Source organism: Odocoileus virginianus, chromosome 9 (assembly GCF_023699985.2).
Source record: "Odocoileus virginianus isolate 20LAN1187 ecotype Illinois chromosome 9, Ovbor_1.2, whole genome shotgun sequence".
Lineage (NCBI taxonomy): Eukaryota > Metazoa > Chordata > Mammalia > Artiodactyla > Cervidae > Odocoileus > Odocoileus virginianus.
The window spans coordinates 34,215,568-34,235,024 of NC_069682.1; the positions used below are offsets into that span (position 1 = coordinate 34,215,568).

A 19,457-nucleotide genomic window follows, 5' to 3' on the forward strand; every position below is an offset into this window, starting at 1 on the left:
TGCTGAATTGTGAGAAGAAAAGTGTAAAGTGGAGGAATATTACCACTAAGTTTTGGTATAAAAACATAACCTTTTAAAGGAGATTGGAGTTGAAGTGCTCCTTGTAAATGACTTTGAGGCCATCATCCTTCAGCTTCTCAAGAAGTCAGCCCAATCGCTGATGTTGGTTTCTCCCAAATTGTGAGCATGTTGTAGGGTGATGAATTACAAAGCCAAGAAGAATTTTCTCATTCTTGTTCTCATCCTCTGGTGAGAAACTATTGCAGGCAGACTCTACCATCTGAGTCATCAGGGAAGCCCATATGACTGTATAATATAATAATATAAGTAATATCCTTTAAAAGAAATTAGGTATAAAAGGAGATGTCTTGAGCTCTAAATTTATTTATGTGTGTGCTTAGTCTCTAAGTCAAGTCCGACTGTTTGTGACCCCATGGACTGTAGCCCACCAGACTCCTCTATCCGTGGGGATTCTCCAGGCAAGAATACTGGAGTGGGTTGCGATGCCCTCCTCCAGGAGATAGTGCCAATCCAAGGATTGAACCCAGGTCTCCCACATTGCAAGAGGATTCTTTACTGCCTGAGCCACCAGGAAAGTCCAAATTGATTTATAGTTTAGGTAAATTTTTACTTAAGAAACATAGGCCCAAGTCAACATCAAGGTCATTTATTTCTCCTTTCCCATCATTCAACCAATTTTAATCTATAGAATGAGGTGGATCATTGTAAAAAATTATCCAAGTAAGTCTCATTAAAATTTTATAAAAAATGAATTGTTAAAATGATTGCTTCAATCCTCCATTTATTAATGTAATACTGACATATCATTTATAGAAAAGTTATTTATACTCCAGTTTTTCTCTGGTTAAATATTTTTATTATTAACATTATAAAGCATGTTTAATGCTCATAAGTCCTAAGAATGTGTATAATAACAATCTGCTTAAATTTAAACTATTTTTTGTGCATCTCAAAATTAAAATTTGTCATTAATAAGCAAAATCAATACTTTAGGTATTGAATCTAGGTGGAAGGATATTTCCTGTAAAATTCTTTCAACTTTCCTATATATATGAATTTAAGTAATAAAAAGTTGTAAAAAAAACTAGACTTACCTGATGTAACCTCTCTAACTTTTTCATTAAAATACCTGAGAAGATACACAAAAGGCCAGCAACTGGAAACAGTGCTGGAAACTCTGGGGGAAAGAAAATGCTGTTTGCAGCACTGAAAGACAAGTGCACTATTGAGTCCCTGGGGGTGGGCTGAGGGACACACCCTGGGGCTCTGTGTGCTGTGAATTCTAAACTAAAGCAGCAGCGGTAACAGCAATGAAGCAAAAGGCATCGATTCACCTCAGCTGCCTGCCCAGAACAAGGAACTCTCTTGGACTAAAACACCAAAGAAGCGTTCAGCCACTGACTTCTGCATATGAGCTCTGTTGTGAGCTGGACAGAGCTTTCCCACTGACCCGCTCCCAGCCCCACCAACTGCTCTTTTCTTTCTATATCTACCCAGAAGGTAAAACTTCTGCCACAGTGCAGCAGGTAGTAATCTGTTTCAATATAAAATGATTTTTTAAAGAATACAGTCAAGAGGAAAAAAGAAAGAGCCCCAAGGATAACATCTGTAGGGGATGTGCTCAGTCGACAAAGCCCTGACTCTTTGTGACCCCCATGGAATGTAGCCAGCCAGGCTCCTCTGTCCATGGAATTTTCCAGGCAAGCCTACTGCAGTACGTTGCCATTTTTGATTCCAGAGGATCTTCCTAACCCAGGAGTTGAACCATGTTTTCTGCTTCTGGCAGATTCTTTACCACTATGCCACCTTCCCAAGGTCACCAGAGAGCTGGAGACAAGGGCCAGCCCTTTGTTGCAGCTGGAGAGCCTGCACTCTGAGAGGAAACGGCTCTGGTTCCCTTAGGGCAAAGGACTGGTGGCCAAGATCTGTTCTTGGTCTTTGCTTTTTAGCACAGTTTGACTCTCATATGTCAGGGTTTCCCAGGTGGCATCAGCAGTAAAGAATCTGCCTGCAGGAGACACAAGGGATTCAGGTTCAATCCCTGGGTCAGGAAGATCCGCTGGAGTAGGAAATGGCAACCTGCTCCAGTATTCTTGCCTGGAAAACTCCATGGACAGAGGAGCCTGGTGGGCTACAGTCCATGAGGCCACAAGAGTTGGACATGACTGTCAAACAGTCCCACCCCAGCTGTTTTCTTTGTGTTTATTCTGCTCGGAGTCCACTAAGATTCTTGACTCTGTGGGTTGGTGTCACTAATCAATTGAAAAGATTTCTCAACCATTATTTCTTCAAATTTTTCCTGTGCTCCACTCTCTTCTCCTTGGATTTTAATTACATGTACAGTGTTCGGCTACTGTTGCTATTGTCTTGCAGATTTGCAGAACTCAGATTCCATGGCTTTTAAACCTCCTTCCCTCCCTCTAATTTTGAATCATTTCAATGGACTTGTCTACAGGCTTCACTAATTTTTTTTTCTCTGCTGTGTCCAGTCAGCTAAGTTCATTGAATGATTCTCATATCTGTTATATATTTTTTAACATTTCTAAAACCTCCAGTTCTTTGTGGATTTTGCCCATCTATTTGTGCAATGTCCATTTTCTACCCACTAGAGCCCTTAACATTTATTATTTATTATAGTTATGTAAAGTCCCTGTCTGATAAGCCCAACATCTAGGCCATCTCTGGGTTGCTTTTATTGACCCTTTCTTTTTTCAACCCTAGCTCATATTTTCTTACTTCTTTGAATGTGTCTTAACTTTTGATATTAGACAAGACATTGTACATAAGAGATAAATGGAGAGGAAAGGTAAAAATATTTGTTTCCAGAAAAGTGTGTTTCAATTATTCAACATGGCTCTAAGGGCCTGAATTCCTCTAAGCTGTGTGTGAGTTAGTCACTCAGTTGTGTCTGACTCTTTGTGATCCCATGGACTATAAGCTGCCAGGCTCTTCTATATGGACTTCTCCAGGCAAGAATACTTGAGTGGGTTGCCATTCCCTTCTCCAGGAAATCTTCCCGACTCAGGGATCGAACCTGGGTCTCTTGCATTGCAGGCAGATTCTTTACCGTCTGTGCTCCTGTCTAATCTGTAGTTGAGCTGAGTATGGACTTTGTTTCAGGTTTGCTAGATTCAGGTTACTAGCTTCAAATGTTTAGAGAGAAGAGCTAGCACTTTCCCTTCAGCAGGGCATGGGACCCTACAGTTTTCTTGTTCTGTAGCCAAGTTACCCAGCTTGCTAAATCATGGGAGATCTCGCTCTGCTCTATAGGCTAGCTGCTAGCTTTGGGGGCCCATGGGAAGTTTTCTTTGCTTTTCATCTATGATTCCCAATCAGGGCCTCAGGAGGTCTCTCTGCAGCCTACCCTCAGGCTTTGGAAGCCTATGCAGTGCTCTCAGTAAGGGACTGGTGTCAGCAGTCTGACATCCCTTAGCCATAGGAAGCTGCCAGCCAGTGCCTTGCACTGAATGAAACCTCCAGAAGTTTCTCTCAGCTCTCCTTGCCTGCTCCCAGGCCTTGGCTCAGCACCAGTGTGTATTCAGCGAAAGCCCATGGGATAGAGTTGACAGGACTGTGAAGACTTGATCTGTGGATAAGGCTCTTTGGGATTCCAAGCTGTCATGACAATCCACGTGGTGCATTAATATAATGGGATACAACTAAAGTCGCCTTCAAGGAAACACTGCACAGACTCTTCCAGATAGTAAGAGATAATAGGAGTAAGAAGAGGGAAGACTTTGTGAAAGTAGCTTAACTTTGATACTAAAGTCTGACATGGGCAACACAGGAAAGGAAACTCACATGCAAATCAAAGTGAGTAAAATGTAAAAAAGGATCATCCATCATTGCCAAGAAGGGTTTATATAAAAGATGAAGATATTTTTTAGAATTATTTATGTATTTATTTTTGGCTGTGCTGGGTCTTCACTGCTGCATGCAGGTTTCCCTAGTTGCGGCAGGCAGAGGCTGCTCTTCTTGCAGCGCACGGGCTCCTCATTGCTGTGGCTTCTCTTGTTGCAGAGCACGCACTCTGGGACGCATGCGTTTCAGTAGCTGTGGCTCCTGGGCTTAGTATTGTAGTTCCCGGGCTCCAGAGCACAGGCTCAATGGTTGTGGCACATGGGCTTAGTTGCTCCACAGTATGTGGAATCTTCCCAGACTAGAGATCAAACCCATGTCTTCTGTATTGGCAAGTGGATTCTTTCCCGCTGAACCACCAGGGAAGCCCAAAGATGCAGATTAACTTTAGAAAAACAATAAATGGAATTAATTTACAAATGAAATAAATCGTATAATCACCTCAACATATCCAGAAAAATGTATCTGATAAAATTCATTTCCATTTATGATTAAAAATTCCCAGAAATTGCGAATAGAAGGAAAATTATTTGTAGACAACCCAAGAACCTTCCAAGAACAAATACAAATACTACCTCAGATATAATGATGAGTTATTGGGAGTTGCCCTTTGAGTTCAAGAAAAGACAAGGATGTTCATTACTACTTTTTCAATTCAGCATTTTAGTAGTGTTCCTTGGCAGAGGGTTACAGCAAGAGAAAGGCACAAAAGTTTGGTGAGTGTAAAGGAAGAAATAAAACTGGCCTAATTCACATATGATGGTTGTGTTTTTACATGAAACAATGTAATTCAGAAATACAATATTAGAGTCAGTAACAGAGTTTAGCAAGGTAGCTCTACATAAAATCAGTATACAAATTTCAATTGTATTTTTGTAAAGTAGCAAATTCTGAAAATTATGATTTACAATAGCATCAAACAAAGTCAATTATCCATGAATAAATCAGACTAGGGATATACAAAACCTTTAGAGGAAAAGAAAATAAAAAATTTCAGAGACATTTATCAATTTAAATGGGCTTCCTAGATGGCACAGTGGTAAAGAATCTGCCTGCCAATACAGGGGATGCAGGAGACTTGGGTTCAATCTCTTGGTTGGGAAGATCCCCTGGAGTAGGAAATGGTAATCCACTCCAGTATTCTTGCCTGAAGAATTCCATGGACAGAGGAGCCTGGTGGGCTACAGCCCATAGGGTTGCAAAAGAGTTGGACATGACTGAGGCGACTTAGCATGTAGCATGCTGTTTAAGGTGAGTTAGTTCGAAAACATTTGACACGGATGTAGTCTTACAGGATTGTTCTAACCAGGAGTTTCTATTTCTCTGTAAATCTAGACTTAATGAAAGTGAGGTATCATGTGTGTTCTTGAGAAATCATTGCACAGCAAAGGAGATCTTAACTCATTCAAATTAGTGGGTTATTTTTACAGTTTATTTTATACTTAGAGTTAATAAGCGTGTGAGAGCAGCCAGAAGATCAGAATATTGAAACTGGTGCTGCCAATTCTGTGACCTTGTGTGTGACACTCAGACACTAGGCCTTTATCTCTTTGTTTGAAAAGTGAGGTTGGAGTAGTAATCTCTCAAACCTATCTTGTGTTAAATGTGTAATATTCTTTGAAACACGGCTAACTGTGGTGAAGTAAAGAAGCAGCAAGGTGTTTCAGAACTGGCAGGGATTATGCTGCTACGTCTGCTAAGTCGCTTCAGTCGTGTCCGACTCTGTGCGACCCCACAGACGGCAGCCCACAGGGCTCCCCCGTCCCTGGGATTCTCCAGGCAAGAACACTGGAGTGGGTTGCCATTTCCTTCTCCGATGTATGAAAGTGAAAAGTGAAAGTGAAGTCACTCAGTCATGTCCAACTCTTCGCGACTCCATGGACTGCAGCCCACCAGGCTCCTCCGTCCATGGGATTTTCCAGGCAAGAGTACTGGAGTGGGTTGCCATTGCCTTCTCCGGGAAGGGATTATAGAGACCTGCTATTAGTTAATTTGCTGTCCCTCCTGTGCTTCTTACATCCCTGTCCTTTTTGACCAGTGTCGTTTGTAAACTGAGAAATGCACCTTAGTTATAATTGCATGATTAATTATACATTTGGTCTCTTCCAAGTGAAATGGCAGGAGTTACTCTTTCCATCTACAGCTCAGTATTTTGCTCCTTAAACGCTGAAAACGAAGGCTTAACCATACATCCTTTAGAACAGTATTGCTTAATCATTTTTGGGTTGTGAATTCCTTTCAAAATCTAATAGAGAAGTTTAGACTCCCTATCTAGAAAAATGCACACGTAGAATTTAGAATATATTTTCATCTGACAGTTACCAATGGCTAAAATCTGCTGCCTTATCCTTAGTGCCTGTATTAAAATTTGTTGTTTTACATTCTTGCCTTTCCTGACAAAATACCATTAATGACAAGTGATGTTTTAAGGATTAGTAATTATGTAAGAAAACCCCCTGGCTCAGTATCTGGCTTGTTGTCAAAGTTCAATAAAGAAAAGCCCATACTGTTGCTACCATTTATGTTATTGTTCTGATATCATTACTACTCCTGCTCACTAAGGGTCTATATTTTTTGTAATATTTTCTTTGGTGACTTGAGTATAAATATACAACTTTTCTATTCTTAAATTAAGAGTAATTGAAATTTTGGGGCTTCCCTAATTTGAAGCTTAATGTTGGGAGAGAAGAAAATTTTTATGAGTAGTCTTTTAAGATTCTTATTAGTGCTATCACCTAATTCATTTTGGAGTTAAATAAAATTAGTTTTTGTTCAATGTTAAGTAGAAAAATCTCCAAAAAAAGAAAAATCTCTAATTTGATTCTTTTGTTTTACTTTGCTTTTGTCGCGCTGGTTTTGTGATCACCAGAAAGCAAAACCGGGAAAGGGAGAGTTAGTCCTTCAAATTGAATTAATGACACCGGGTTTGGAAAGTACCAAGAGGCCATTATGTTTTGCAATATGCCCTGTGGACAAAAATATCTTTAGCAACAATAATTACAGTCTATAGAAATAGTCATACATTTTTTTTCCCCTCCAATTCAGACATGAGATAGTTATTCTCTTGATTTTATTAATGCAAATAAGTCAATAGAATGGCTTCATCCTACTTAGGAGATAATGTGAGGGGAGATTTATTAATTTCATAAATCTAAAGAGCTTTAATGAAAATTTTTGAAGAGCTTCTAATAACTGACATTTATGCCTTATATTAAATAAAATAATTCTGGAAGACAAAATCTTGAAATACTTTGTGATTATCTTTTCCTTTCATTTCATGCCTTCCTTCCCTTTTTTACCATTTCCTAGGTGTAGTCCTTCATTATCCCTTATTATGATCTTGGCAGTTGTCTTCTGTTGATTTTCTTAGATTTTTTTTTTCTGGCATTAACTTTTCAATATATAGAGCAGTTCCTGCATTCCTTTCTTTGGCAGCCTTTGGTAGGTGCATATTGCCGACTAGATTTCATGCACCTTACTCAGCATTGCCAGAGGATACCTACTCTGGCCAGCATGTGTCCATCAGCCTTCACTTTTTATTGTATCTCTTCTTTGCACTTCAGTAATAGTCAGATTACTTGTTTCAAAATGCTCAACTTCACACCTTTCTGTTTTGACCTGAATTTGGAGTGGATGACACATTAGATTTCTTAAAAAATTAATTTGTTGCATTCCAAGAGACTTCCTTTCCCCCTTTTGTCCATGTCAGTTAAAGCATTACATGTTTGCTAATATCATTTTCTCAGAAGGGCATACCAGTACAGTTATATATATTAAAAAAAAAAAAAACCCACCAAAAATAACCCGCTTTTCACACTTGGGAAATGGAGCATGGGAAATATATTTGCTAGTAAACTACTTTACTTTGGGGATTCTTTAATTGCTTTTCCAATAACTTCGTTCCTCTGAATATACCTGCAATGAGGCCATATTTCTAGAAGCTGACTACAGTAGCTCTTCTTAAGTTGTGTCTAACTTGTGACAAAATACAACAATTAGGAAGATTTACCAAATGTTTAGAAAGAAAAGTCAAAATTACTAATCTGCCTTTTTGACATCTCTTTTAGCCTGCTCTTGAGGTTCACAGATCATACTTTTGAACCAGAGCTTGTAGCAACAATAGGTAAGTCCATGTTTAAACATTTAGTAGAAATGTCAAATATTTTCATTCAGTTTCCAAAGTGTTTGTATGCTGCCAAATAAAAGACATCCCACAGCACAAGAGTGTGTATACAGATAACCATCACATCCTCAGTGTTAACACAGGACCATGAGACAACAGCAAAGGAAGTTGTATTTTTGCTTGGTGAGATCTACAAAGTCTTCAGAAACTAAACGACTACCAAAGACAACACTTGAAAGGTAAGATTTTGACAGACATGGAAGCAGTGGAGCACTGTCCTAAGAGATGGGTATGGTGATCAATAACACAGGCTTGGTGTCTGTCATAATGGACCTAGCAGTGTCACCCAGAGGAGAATGTGTTGATTTTGTAGTTTTAGCATTTCATATAGTATCTGACATGTATTCTGGCAACATATTTATTGATATTAGTTATTAAAGACTGTGCACATAAATGCCTTTTAAAAATTGATGTTTAGATTGCCTGAAAGTGGTTTGCCACACCAGTTTATTAGAATATATGAGAAGATAGAGCTAGACAATTTGGTATCACATGTTTAGGGAGTAGTTGATAATGTAAAGGTACAAGAGACAAATTGCAGTAGTAGAAAGAGCTGAGTCAGAGCAGTATGAGTGTCTCAGCTCTGCCTTGAATGTTGTCACCTTGAGCAAGTCATTAACTTCCTTGTCCTCATCTGTAAGTTGGGAGTAATTTGGTTGAGAATATATTTTTCTTGCAGCTCTAAAATTTTATGATCTGATGAGTAGAATGTAGTAAAGATCTGATCTTGTATTAGTATTAGGGAAAGTGTCTTAATCAGATTCCCAAAATGTTCACATTTATCACATATGCTTTAGTGTTCTCTCCACATACACATACACAGTATTCCTGCTTTTTTTGAATTGTTTGAGAGAAAATTGCATTCAGTATCTTCAATGCCTTTAACTCTATGTACTTTAATGTATATTTTCTTGATGAGCATGGATACAGTTCTCCCAGATAGATTTTATCAGTCATCCCGCTAATATCTTATATACCAAAGAAAAGAATTGTTTCTGGTCCAGAGTCCAGTCCAGGATCCTACATTGAATTTTGCTGTGATTTTTCCTTAGTCTCTTTTAATCTGAACAGTTCTTCATTCTTTCTCTGTCTCTTCATGGCCTTGGCATTTTTGAAGAGCACATGCAGGCCAGTTGTTCTGTAGAATATCCTCCCATTGCAGCTGTCCATGTGTCCTCATGGTTAGATTCAGGTTGTGCGTTTGGGGCAGGAATTCCTCAGCGGTGCTTCTCAGAGCGTGGTGTGTATTGGTGCCGTTGGTGGTGATTGTACGCGGTTACTTAGATGAAGTGCACCATGTCTCTTCGTGTCTGCTGTCATCCCAAAACTCTGGTGGTTGTTGAACTGTGGTTTTTCAAATTCCATCTTTCCATTTACATTTCTTACTTAGAATTCTGCAAGGAAGAGCTTTGGACATGAGTCTGAGCAAACTCCGAGAGACAGTGGGGGACAGAGAAGCCTGACGGGCTAGAGTCCATGAGGTCACAAAGAGTCGGGCAGGACTTAGTGACTAAACAACAACAATAGAGGAAAGGCTCTTCTTTGTTTCTATCAATATGATCTCATGGTGCCTCTAAACTTAATAAATTAAATCAGGCATTACTTCGCTTTTGTATGACATATTAGCATTGACAGATTTACTATTATGTATGAAAATAGAATCATTTAAAACACTACTAGTTCAAAATCTGTTCAATTTGGTTTTGGTATATTATTTGCTTCTTTAAAAAATGAGCTATTAGTAAAACTTGATTTTACGCAGAACATCCCTGGTATTGGATAAGCAAAGAGTAGAGAATAGTAAGTGTCAGGTAAATAAACTTGCCTAGAGTTAAATTTTTACTAAGGGAATGGTCCTGCATATAATATAAACTTGTTGCTTAGTCTCTAAGTCATGTCTGACTCTTTGAGACCACATGGATGTAGCCCGTCATGCTCCTCTATGCATGGGATTCCCCAGGCAAGAATATTGGAGTTGTTGCCATTCCTTCTCCAGGGGATCTTCCTGACCCAGGGATCAAACCCTTGTCTCCTGCATTGGCAGGTGGATTCTTTACCGCTGAGCCAACAGGGAAGCTCATAATATAAACTGTCTTCATTTCAAACCCAAATGTCATTGGGGTCTTGCAGATTGTCAGGTGATTTGTTGTCTTTATTACTAAAAAGGTTCTGCTTTAAAAACAAATACTAAGATTGTAGCATACTGAGAGAACACTCATAATTTGTTCCCCCAGTCAACCCTGGGTCTTGAAAGGAATCTTTTACATTTTGGCATCAGATAATTTTCTGCCCTAGGTTATAACCAATACACACAAGAGGTTTTGAAATAAAAATAATTATCTCAATTGTTAACGGCAATATAAAAATTAGTATTTTATGGAAAATTAGGGTTTTACCTCACAGTGTAATAGTAAGCAAAGCACACCTTTGTCTTCCAGTAGTACAATGAGACATTCAAGTTTCAATCATATATAAAATACTGTATTAAGGTTAATTATTTGATTTTGGGTTTGAAGATGGTACTATTAAGTTGGCATTTTCTTCTGCATTCTGGCAATTGGCTAATAACAACAAAGACAGAGAAAAACTAAAGTACAAACCCCATAGTCTACTAAGCCACAAACCGGGAATGGCTGCCTGAAGCAGCAGAGACCAGGCAGGCCGCCTGTGGGAGAAGGTGGACGATGCCACGGGTGCAGAGCTCGGAGCCAGCAGGAGATGCTTCACGATGCTGAGAGGCCCACCCTGAGGTGAAAAACCTGTCAGCCTCTGTTTCTAAAAGCAGGCTGGCTTCTCAAGCCAATGGCAGGAGTTTCCCTGCCTCTGGTTTGATTTTGTGAAGTTGGGCCGTGAAACCAAACAGGGAGTCACAGACAAGGGAAGGAGCGGCCTTTGACAAGTGTCAGAGCCCTCTCTCTCCTCTGGATGCTGAGAAGTAAAGAGCTGACTGATTCTCACGTAAAACCCTGAATCAAAACAGAATTTTGCTGATGCAGAACTGATCCACTATGGCCTTCTGCATTAGCTTCCTGTAGCCAGCTTGTCCAGGAAAACGTCATCACTTTCAGTGATGACTTGGCAAAAAGAATCCAGCTCAAGGCTGCTACTGCCATTCAAGAATTGAAAAAGGAGAAAGGAATGGAAAAACAAAGGACAGGTGAAGAATACTCATCAAAAAACAATATTTCTGTGAAGAAGATGAAAAGAATGACCAAACATCTTGCCATGAATATAAGACCCTGAGTGGAAATATGTATTGGTGAGAGCACAAACAGTGGTATGAGGTCAGGGAAGAGACAGTGAGTGTGACTACATGAGAAAGTGCAGTGTGAGCTGACTGAGGGGAAAGAAAAATAAGAAAATAAAACTATTGCTGAAGTGAGGATGAAATTGGAAGGCTCACAAGGGACAGTAGAGACTGTGGAAAACACAATAAAGAACAATAAGCTAGAAATGGATAAGTGGGTAGAATTTACCAAAATGAATAAGAATGTTAAAACAAATTAGAGTGAGAAAACATGGGAATCACAAAAGAAGTTTGTTATATAGCCTGTCTTCATCTTAAAGAAGAAATATAATGAAACGGCCAATATTTAATGATATAATCCAAAGTAACATTTCTGACATAAAAATAAACACACACACAGAGAAACTGTAAGAATATTTTGACCATGTTTTTGTTTGTAACATGGGAGTGTTTTGGGGGGGGAAATTAGATTTTTCTTTATTCTGTGGCCAGGCCATAAGATGATGCTTAATCACGTCTTTACCTGAAGTATTTAATCAGCTGCATTAGATACAGTTGTTTGAATTTGAGCATGGATATTAGATCTAGTCTGAGTAAACAGCCAAAATTTTCTTCATATATTCTGTTTGTGTTTTTTTTAATTTACTCTTTCTAAAGAAACCTTTGAATGCAAAAAGAGTGCTTTAAGTAAAACTTTTCAAATAAAGAGAAAATTTAAAACTGGTTCTCTACTTAAGACAGGTTCACAAGCTATTTCTTAATTTGTAAGACTTATAACTATTACAAATGCAGAAATATTTTGGGGGAGTTGATGCATTTTAGCTTAAGCTAGACAAATTTTGGTTGTTGTTGGTGGACTTAGGCCAGTGATTCTTATCACTCCCTTAGTAAGTTTTTAAAGATACCCATTTTGGCTTCTAAGGGCAAATAGAAGATCTCCTCCATCCAATGATACTTTATCATTTGGGCTTACATAACAGAAAGATAACTTAATGAAAATAGAAAGCAGCTAATACATCCTGTTTAATGCCATAACATAACCTTGTTAAAATACTTGGAAATGTGAGATAACCTAAAGAAAAACAGAACTATTCTATTTCATATAATTTCATTCAGGTAAACATCTTAAATGGAGTAAAGCTATAAATATGGCTCTGACATTTCTTTATTTAGAATGATGACAAATGGTGTTCATCATATATAAATTGTTTCTTTTTTCCTGTCTATTTACAGGCTTTATTAGAAAAGGTTGTGATTTTTTTTTTTCATGTGCTTTTCAGCACTGACTATTGGTTGACAGACCTTTTTATACTGAAATGTCCTTGCTTTCCTAGTTAAGTCTTTACTCATTTTGTTTGATGTATTTCTGGATTTGGTATATTGCTTTGGGTGGTGTAGTCATTTTCACAACATTGATTCTTCCAGTCCACGAACATGGTATGTCTCTGCACTTGTATCACCTTTGTTTTCTTTCATCCAGTATATTTTTCTGCATTCAGGTCTTTCTGAAGTAATTCATACCATCGGTGCCTTATTTTGATTTTATTTTTTTAACTTGTTGCTCAGACTAACCATACATCTCTTTGGGTGAACTACCATACTACATGTTTTCCTGGTTTCCTTTTTGGACAGTTAGAATTTTCTTCTTGACTTTTTCTTTTGGTTTGAGTCATGAGGACTCCCTTCCTTAACCTCTTTTTTTCTGGTTGCTGTGGATAAGTTTGTGATAGAATCAACTGATGCTTTTTTTTTTTCTTAACGAGTTTGGGATTTTTTGTCACAGTAGACAGACTTTTTTCTTTCTGAGATTATAATTATCTATTTTTTTACACTTAAATATTGAGCCATCTGGAAAATTATTTTAAAGTAATGTGAAAAGGTTGTGAATCAATGATATTGAATGCTTGCTTCAAACAAAAATGGTGCCCCCTTTTCATAATATGGAATTTAATTGAAATACGGCTGCCCAATCAAGGACCTCATTTTCTAAGTCCTTTAACTTACATGTGTGGCCTTGTGACCAGTAGTCACTAGAAGATGCAGATGAGAGTGATGTATGTCACCTATAGGCCAAGACTTTTAAGAAGTTCTCTCTCCCATTTGCCATCTAAACACAGGCAACAACTATGGAAAACAGTGTGGAGATTTCTTAAAAAGCTGGAAATAGAACTGCCATATGACCCAGCAATCCCACTTCTGGGCATACACACTGAGGAAACCAGATCTGAAAGAGACATGTGCACCCCAATGTTCATCACAGCACTGTTTATAATAGCCAGGACATGGAAGCAACCTAGATGCCCATCAGCAGACAAATGGATGAGGAAGCTGTGGTACATATACACCATGGAATATTACTCAGCCATTAAAAAGAATTCATTTGAATCAGTTCTAATGAGATGGATGAAACTGGAGCCCATTATACAGAGCGAAGTAAGCCAGAAAGATAAAGACCATTACAGCATACTAACACATATATATGGAATTTAGAAAGATGGTAATGATAACCCTATATGCAAAACAGAAAAAGAGACTCAGAGGTATAGAACAGACTTGTGGACTCTGGGAGAAGGCGAGGGTGGGATGTTTCAAGAGAACAGCATTGAAACATGTATATTATCTAGGGTGAAACAGATCACCAGCCCAGGTTGGGTGCATGAGACAAGTGCTCGGGCCTGGTGCACTGGGAAGACCCAGAGGGATCGGGTGGAGAGGGAGGTGGGAGAGGGGATCGGGATGGGGAATACATGTAAATCCATGGCTAATTCATTTCAATGTATGACAAAAACTACTGCAATGATGTAACGTAATTAGCCTCCAACTAATAAAAATAAATGGGAAAAAAAATAAAATTAAATTTAAAAAAATAAAAAAATAAAAAATAAACACGGGCAACAGAAGAGGCAGTTGGATTCTGACAACAGATGTTTGGCAGGAACCCGGGTCCCTGAGTTACCAGGGTCAAGATAGCCACTCACTGACCCTGAACACCAATAGTGACTGTTATACAAGTGAGAATTAGACTCTCATTGTGGTAAGCCACTACAAAGTTGGGGTTTATTTATTGAAGTGGCCAGTATGGCTTCACCAATACAGAATCCAAAGAGAAGCTAACATTCCCTGAGCACCTGTGTCTGAGCACACTTCATTGTATTCAGTGAGCACTCTGCCTACTGTCAAGGAACAGGAAATGTTAGTTATGTAATATTTGTAAAGGATTGGGAAGGGGGGGTGGTTTATCAGTGGGTGACTTTCACAATTAACTACATGTTAAAGTGAAAATTCTATTCAGTGCACCTGTGTCATCCACTTCACTAGACTGGACCATGGAAAAATCTGAACATAAAAAGCAGAGGTATATCAAACCAATTCAGCCTTATTTTCATTTATCTCTTAATAATAATACTTCATTTAAAACAAGGCATCCAGTACAAACTTAAAATAGATGGTATACCAGGATGATGGTAGGAAACAATTTTGGCTTCTGGAGACAATTCACAATTGTGCAGGAAATTTACCAATGACCTCTATTAAGCAAAATAGGCTTCATCTGTAAATATGAATGGATAACCCAAGATTACATCTGGAGGAATACATGAAAGGAGGAGATGAGCTAATAAAATACCTAAAGTTACTGAACAACAAATATTTGGCAATTAAGTTGAGGTTGAATTAAAAGTATTCAAGCATTATAGCACACAGTTGTTCCTCTTAGCTGCCCAGTATCAGGCAGAGTTTACAAATACTTGATGCTTTGTGGAACTACTTTGAAAATCAAGCTGCTGCCCTGCAAAGTTATTGAGCTAATTTGCAAAACTGTGACAAGTTTCTAAATAGAGTCCTCTACTCTTTCTTGTTGCAATTTTTGAAAATCTGTTGTGATTCTTAAATCAAAATGTTCAATGAAGGGAACATCATAGAAACATATAGTTTTGAAGACTTTAGCAAAATAGAATTCTTGAAAACATGGTACATAAACAGGAAGTAATTGAATTTGTCAATTCAAAAGTGAGGGACAAAATGAAAAAATCAAATAAGAGGAGTTCAGTGTACCTGATTGAACTTATATAACTGTGGTTTGTAATTTCACATATTGTGAGAAGAATTTTCGGATGAGCTTCCATTTGTAGGGTAAATTTACATTCTATAATGAATAGAATGAAATTGAAAAGCCCTATTTTTGTGACATCCCTATTTTGTTTGGCAAAGTATTCAAGATAATTTTGAGGAGTTTTGTGTTATAAAATATTTGTCTATGAATAAGTTTTGATGAAATAAAACTGATAATATGATGAAAATATTTGGACTAAAATTATTTAAACATTTCCACACATAAAAGCATAATTATGTACACTCACTGAGAATTTTCCTGAGCTTACCAGGAATCTCAACATATGTAGAAAGAGTTAATTATTTTCAGCAAAATATGGGCTACAGAGACGAGCTTTTTGAAAGTGTCAATAAATTTCAATTTATTAATGATAAAATGCAATCTTGGGGATTGTTACAATTTTATGACAACTGAAAATAATGAGAGCATATTTGTAATTAAGGTCACTGAATGAAAGGGGAGAGACAATGTGGCAGAAAAGACATTTGAAGAAATAAAGGCTAAAATATTTCCAAATATGATGGAAAATATCAAGCCACAGGTCCTAAGTGCTTAAGATATCTAAGAAGATTGAATAGAAAAAAAAAACTACATATAATCTCATCATAGTCAAATTGCTGAAAGCCAGTAATAAAAAATATTAAATGAATATAGAGGGAAAAAAGGCATATACCATAGAAAAGATCAATATGAAAGTGAAGACTGAGTTCTAATCAGCATTGCATCAAGAAGACAATGCAATGACATTTTAAAAGTGTTGAAGGAAAAAATTCTTCTCAACCTAGAGTTCTATATCTGTTTAAACTATTCTTCAAAAATGAAGAGAAAATAAAGGTATTGTTTAATTCATGGTCAAAGAAGAAATCACAAGGGAAATAGGAGCTTATTTTGGAATGAATGATAATGAACATCCCTCATAAAAAAATTTTTGTGGATACAGTTAAAACAGTAGCTAGAAGGAAACTGATAGCACTAAAAGTTTTCTTAGAAGGGAATAAATGTAACTTATCCTACCACCTTAAAAAACTAGAAAATGTAGAGAAAGTTAAACTCAAAGAAAACTAGAAAGAATAAAGAGTAGAAATCAATCAATTAGCAAATAGAGAAACAACAGAGAAAATAGAGCCAAAAGTTGGTTCTTGAAGAAAGTTAATAAAATTGATAATTCCTTAAGTAATAAAAGGTATATAATACACATTCCCAATATCAAGAATTGCACTGGGGACTTCCTTAGAGACATTTAAATGATAAGACACTTAAATGATAAGACATTTAAGTTTTCCCTGGTGACGCATCAGGGAATACATGTAAATCCATGGCTAATTCATTTCAATGTATGACAAAAACTACTGTAATGATGTAAAGTAATTAGCCTCCAACTAATAAAAATAAATGGAAAAAAAAAAAAAAAGAATTGGCCTGCCAAAGGAGGAGACTCAGATTCAATCCCAGGGTCAGGAGGATACTCTGGAGAAGGAAACAGCAACCCACTCCAGAATTCTTGCCTGGGAAATCCCATGGACAGAGGAGTCTGGTGGGCTACAGTCCATGGGGTCACAAAGAGTCTGACATGACTAAACAACAAGAAAAGAATCAACTAGCCAATTAGTAGAATGGGTAAATTCCATGTAAAACAAATGTACCAAAATTGACCCAAGAAGAAAAAGAACATCTTAATGGTCTTTTATTTGTTAAAGAAAGGGAATCTGAAATAAAAATTCTTCTCAGAAAAACTCCATGCCCAAAGACTTCACTAGTGAACTCTACCAAACATTTGATAAGAAATGAAAAATGATGCCAACCACATATCATATATTTCAGAAAACTGAAGAAGAGGAATATTTACTGGCTTGTTTCCTGAGGGCAGTATAACTCTGATATCAAGACCCAAGAAAGGCATTACAAAAAAGGGAATTGTAACTAACATGCCTCATGAACATAGGAACAAATATCACTGACAAAATATTAACAAAAACAGCAATATGTGAAAATAACAATGTGCCATGACCAAATGTGAATTATTCTAGGAATGCAAGGTTAGTATAATGATTCCATGTAAGTTGATTTGATTTAAAAAAATCATTCAGTGTAAGTTGTCACATTCCACAGACTAAAATAGAAAAATAGACATGATAATCTCAGTTGACAGACAGAAATCTTGACAAAACTTAATACCCATTCATGTTAAAACATGCCAGAAAACTAGAAGTAGAAAGGGGCTTCCACAATCTGACAGAAGATGGCTATGAAAAACTTCCAGGTAATCATTATATTTGATGAAATATTGATTCCATTCCTTACAAAGCTGACAGCAAGGCAATGATGTGTCTATGTTTTCCTACATTTTCCTGGACGTTTTAAACCAGTGCTTAAGTAAGAGATAATATTTATGTAGGGAGAAATAAAATGGTCTTTATGTGACCTTTACATAATTACATAGATAAAAACTACTAAAAAAAAACACAAAAATCTACATGAACTAATAAATGAACCTAAAAAGATTACATGGTATAAGGTAGGTATACAAAAACCAATTGAATTTTTATGTACTAGTGAAAAAAAATGAAAAAGGGGTTTAAAACATTTACAGTGTTAAAAAATTAATATACTTAGGAAGTAAATCCATGTATATCTATAAGATACTTCTGAAAGACATGAAATAAGATAGTAAGTAAGAGATAAACCATGTTCACAGATTGGAAGATTTCATATTGCTAATATATCTATTTTCCCCAAATTGATCTGTAGACTCACCATGACCCAATTCTGATCCCAGAAACCATTTTTTTTTTGATAAAGGACAAGTGATTCTAAAATTAGTATCTAAATGCAAAGAACCTATAACAGCCAAAATAATTTGGAAAAGAGGGAAAATGCTGGATAACTTACCTAACCTAATTTCCATAATTAATATAAAGCTTCAGTAATAAGATACAGTGTGGTATGCACTCTATTACAGAAAAACAGATCAATGCACAAAAATAGAGCCACACATAAACTGTCACTTTGTGCTCTGACAGAGGTGCCAAGTTAGTCCGTCTGGTGAAAGGACAGTCTTTTCACTAAAAATGCTGGGACAACTGGATAACTATAAGGGAAGAAAATGAACCTCTATCCATACTTCCCAACAAACATAGGTCTATGAATCATAGATATAAATGTAACAATAAAACTATTAGCTTTCGAAGAAAATATAGATGATTTTTTGTAATCTTGGATTAGGCAAAGATTTCTCAGAAAACACTAACCATAAAAAAAAAAAAAAGATAAATTTGATTCCAAAACTTTAAAAACTTCTGTTCGTCAAAATACATCATTAAGAAAATGCATAGAAAAGCCCCAGACTAGGAGAATGAACAATAGTCAGCTGCACTTTTACACAATAATGCATATGAGAAGTACAATGAAAATAATATTCTATTTTAGAGTATAATACATAAAATATTTGAATTCCAGGCATAAACTACTAATGATGGTATAAAAGGACAAATAATTGGAAAGCTATCCTTGATTGTATAGACTATAATAAAGATGACAACACTTCCTAATTTAGTAGATATTTTAATGTAAGACAAATTAATTTTTCTTTTTTCTTCCAAGGAGCAAGCATCTTTTAATTTCATGGCTGCAGTCACCATCTGCAGTGACTTTGGAGTAAAAAACAATAAAGTCTCTCACCGTTTCCACTGTTTCCCCATCTATTTGCCATGAAATAATGGGACCAGATGCCATGATCTTAGTTTTCTGAATGTTGAGTTTTAAGCCAACTTTTTCACTCTCCTCTTTCACTTTCATCAAGAGGCTCTTTAGCTCTTCTTCGCTTTCTGCCATAAGGGTGGTGTCATCTGCATATCTGCATATTGATATTTCTTCCGGCAATCTTGATTCCAGTTTGTGCTTCATCCAGCCCAGCATTTCTCTTGATGTACTCTGCATATAAGTTAAATAAGCAGGGTGTTAAATAACATTTTTAAACAGTATTTATAAGCCAAGGAAGCATGCCTTTGCTTTTAGTCTATTGACTATTCTTAATCGTG

General features: G+C 36.9%; 1 protein-coding gene across 3 annotated transcripts in view; it reads right to left on the minus strand.

Moving 5' to 3' along the window:
* Window positions 1–2,149: 2,149 nt before the first annotated feature.
* The window catches only part of LOC139036621 (patched domain-containing protein 3-like), a 41,319-nt gene continuing 24,011 nt past the window's right edge, over window positions 2,150–19,457 (minus strand). For 2 of the 3 annotated variants that reach the window (XR_011489446.1, XR_011489445.1), the window contains exon 2: window positions 17,082–19,350. Coding sequence is in view for 1 of the 3 variants with exons in the window: in XM_070472193.1 (XP_070328294.1) it covers window positions 4,181–4,264; window positions 19,099–19,350 (336 nt within the window). In the remaining 2 variants the exon portion in view is untranslated. Of the gene's footprint in view, window positions 4,265–17,081; window positions 19,351–19,457 lie in introns of those variants that run through there. The other variant, XM_070472193.1, reaches the window with a different exon arrangement.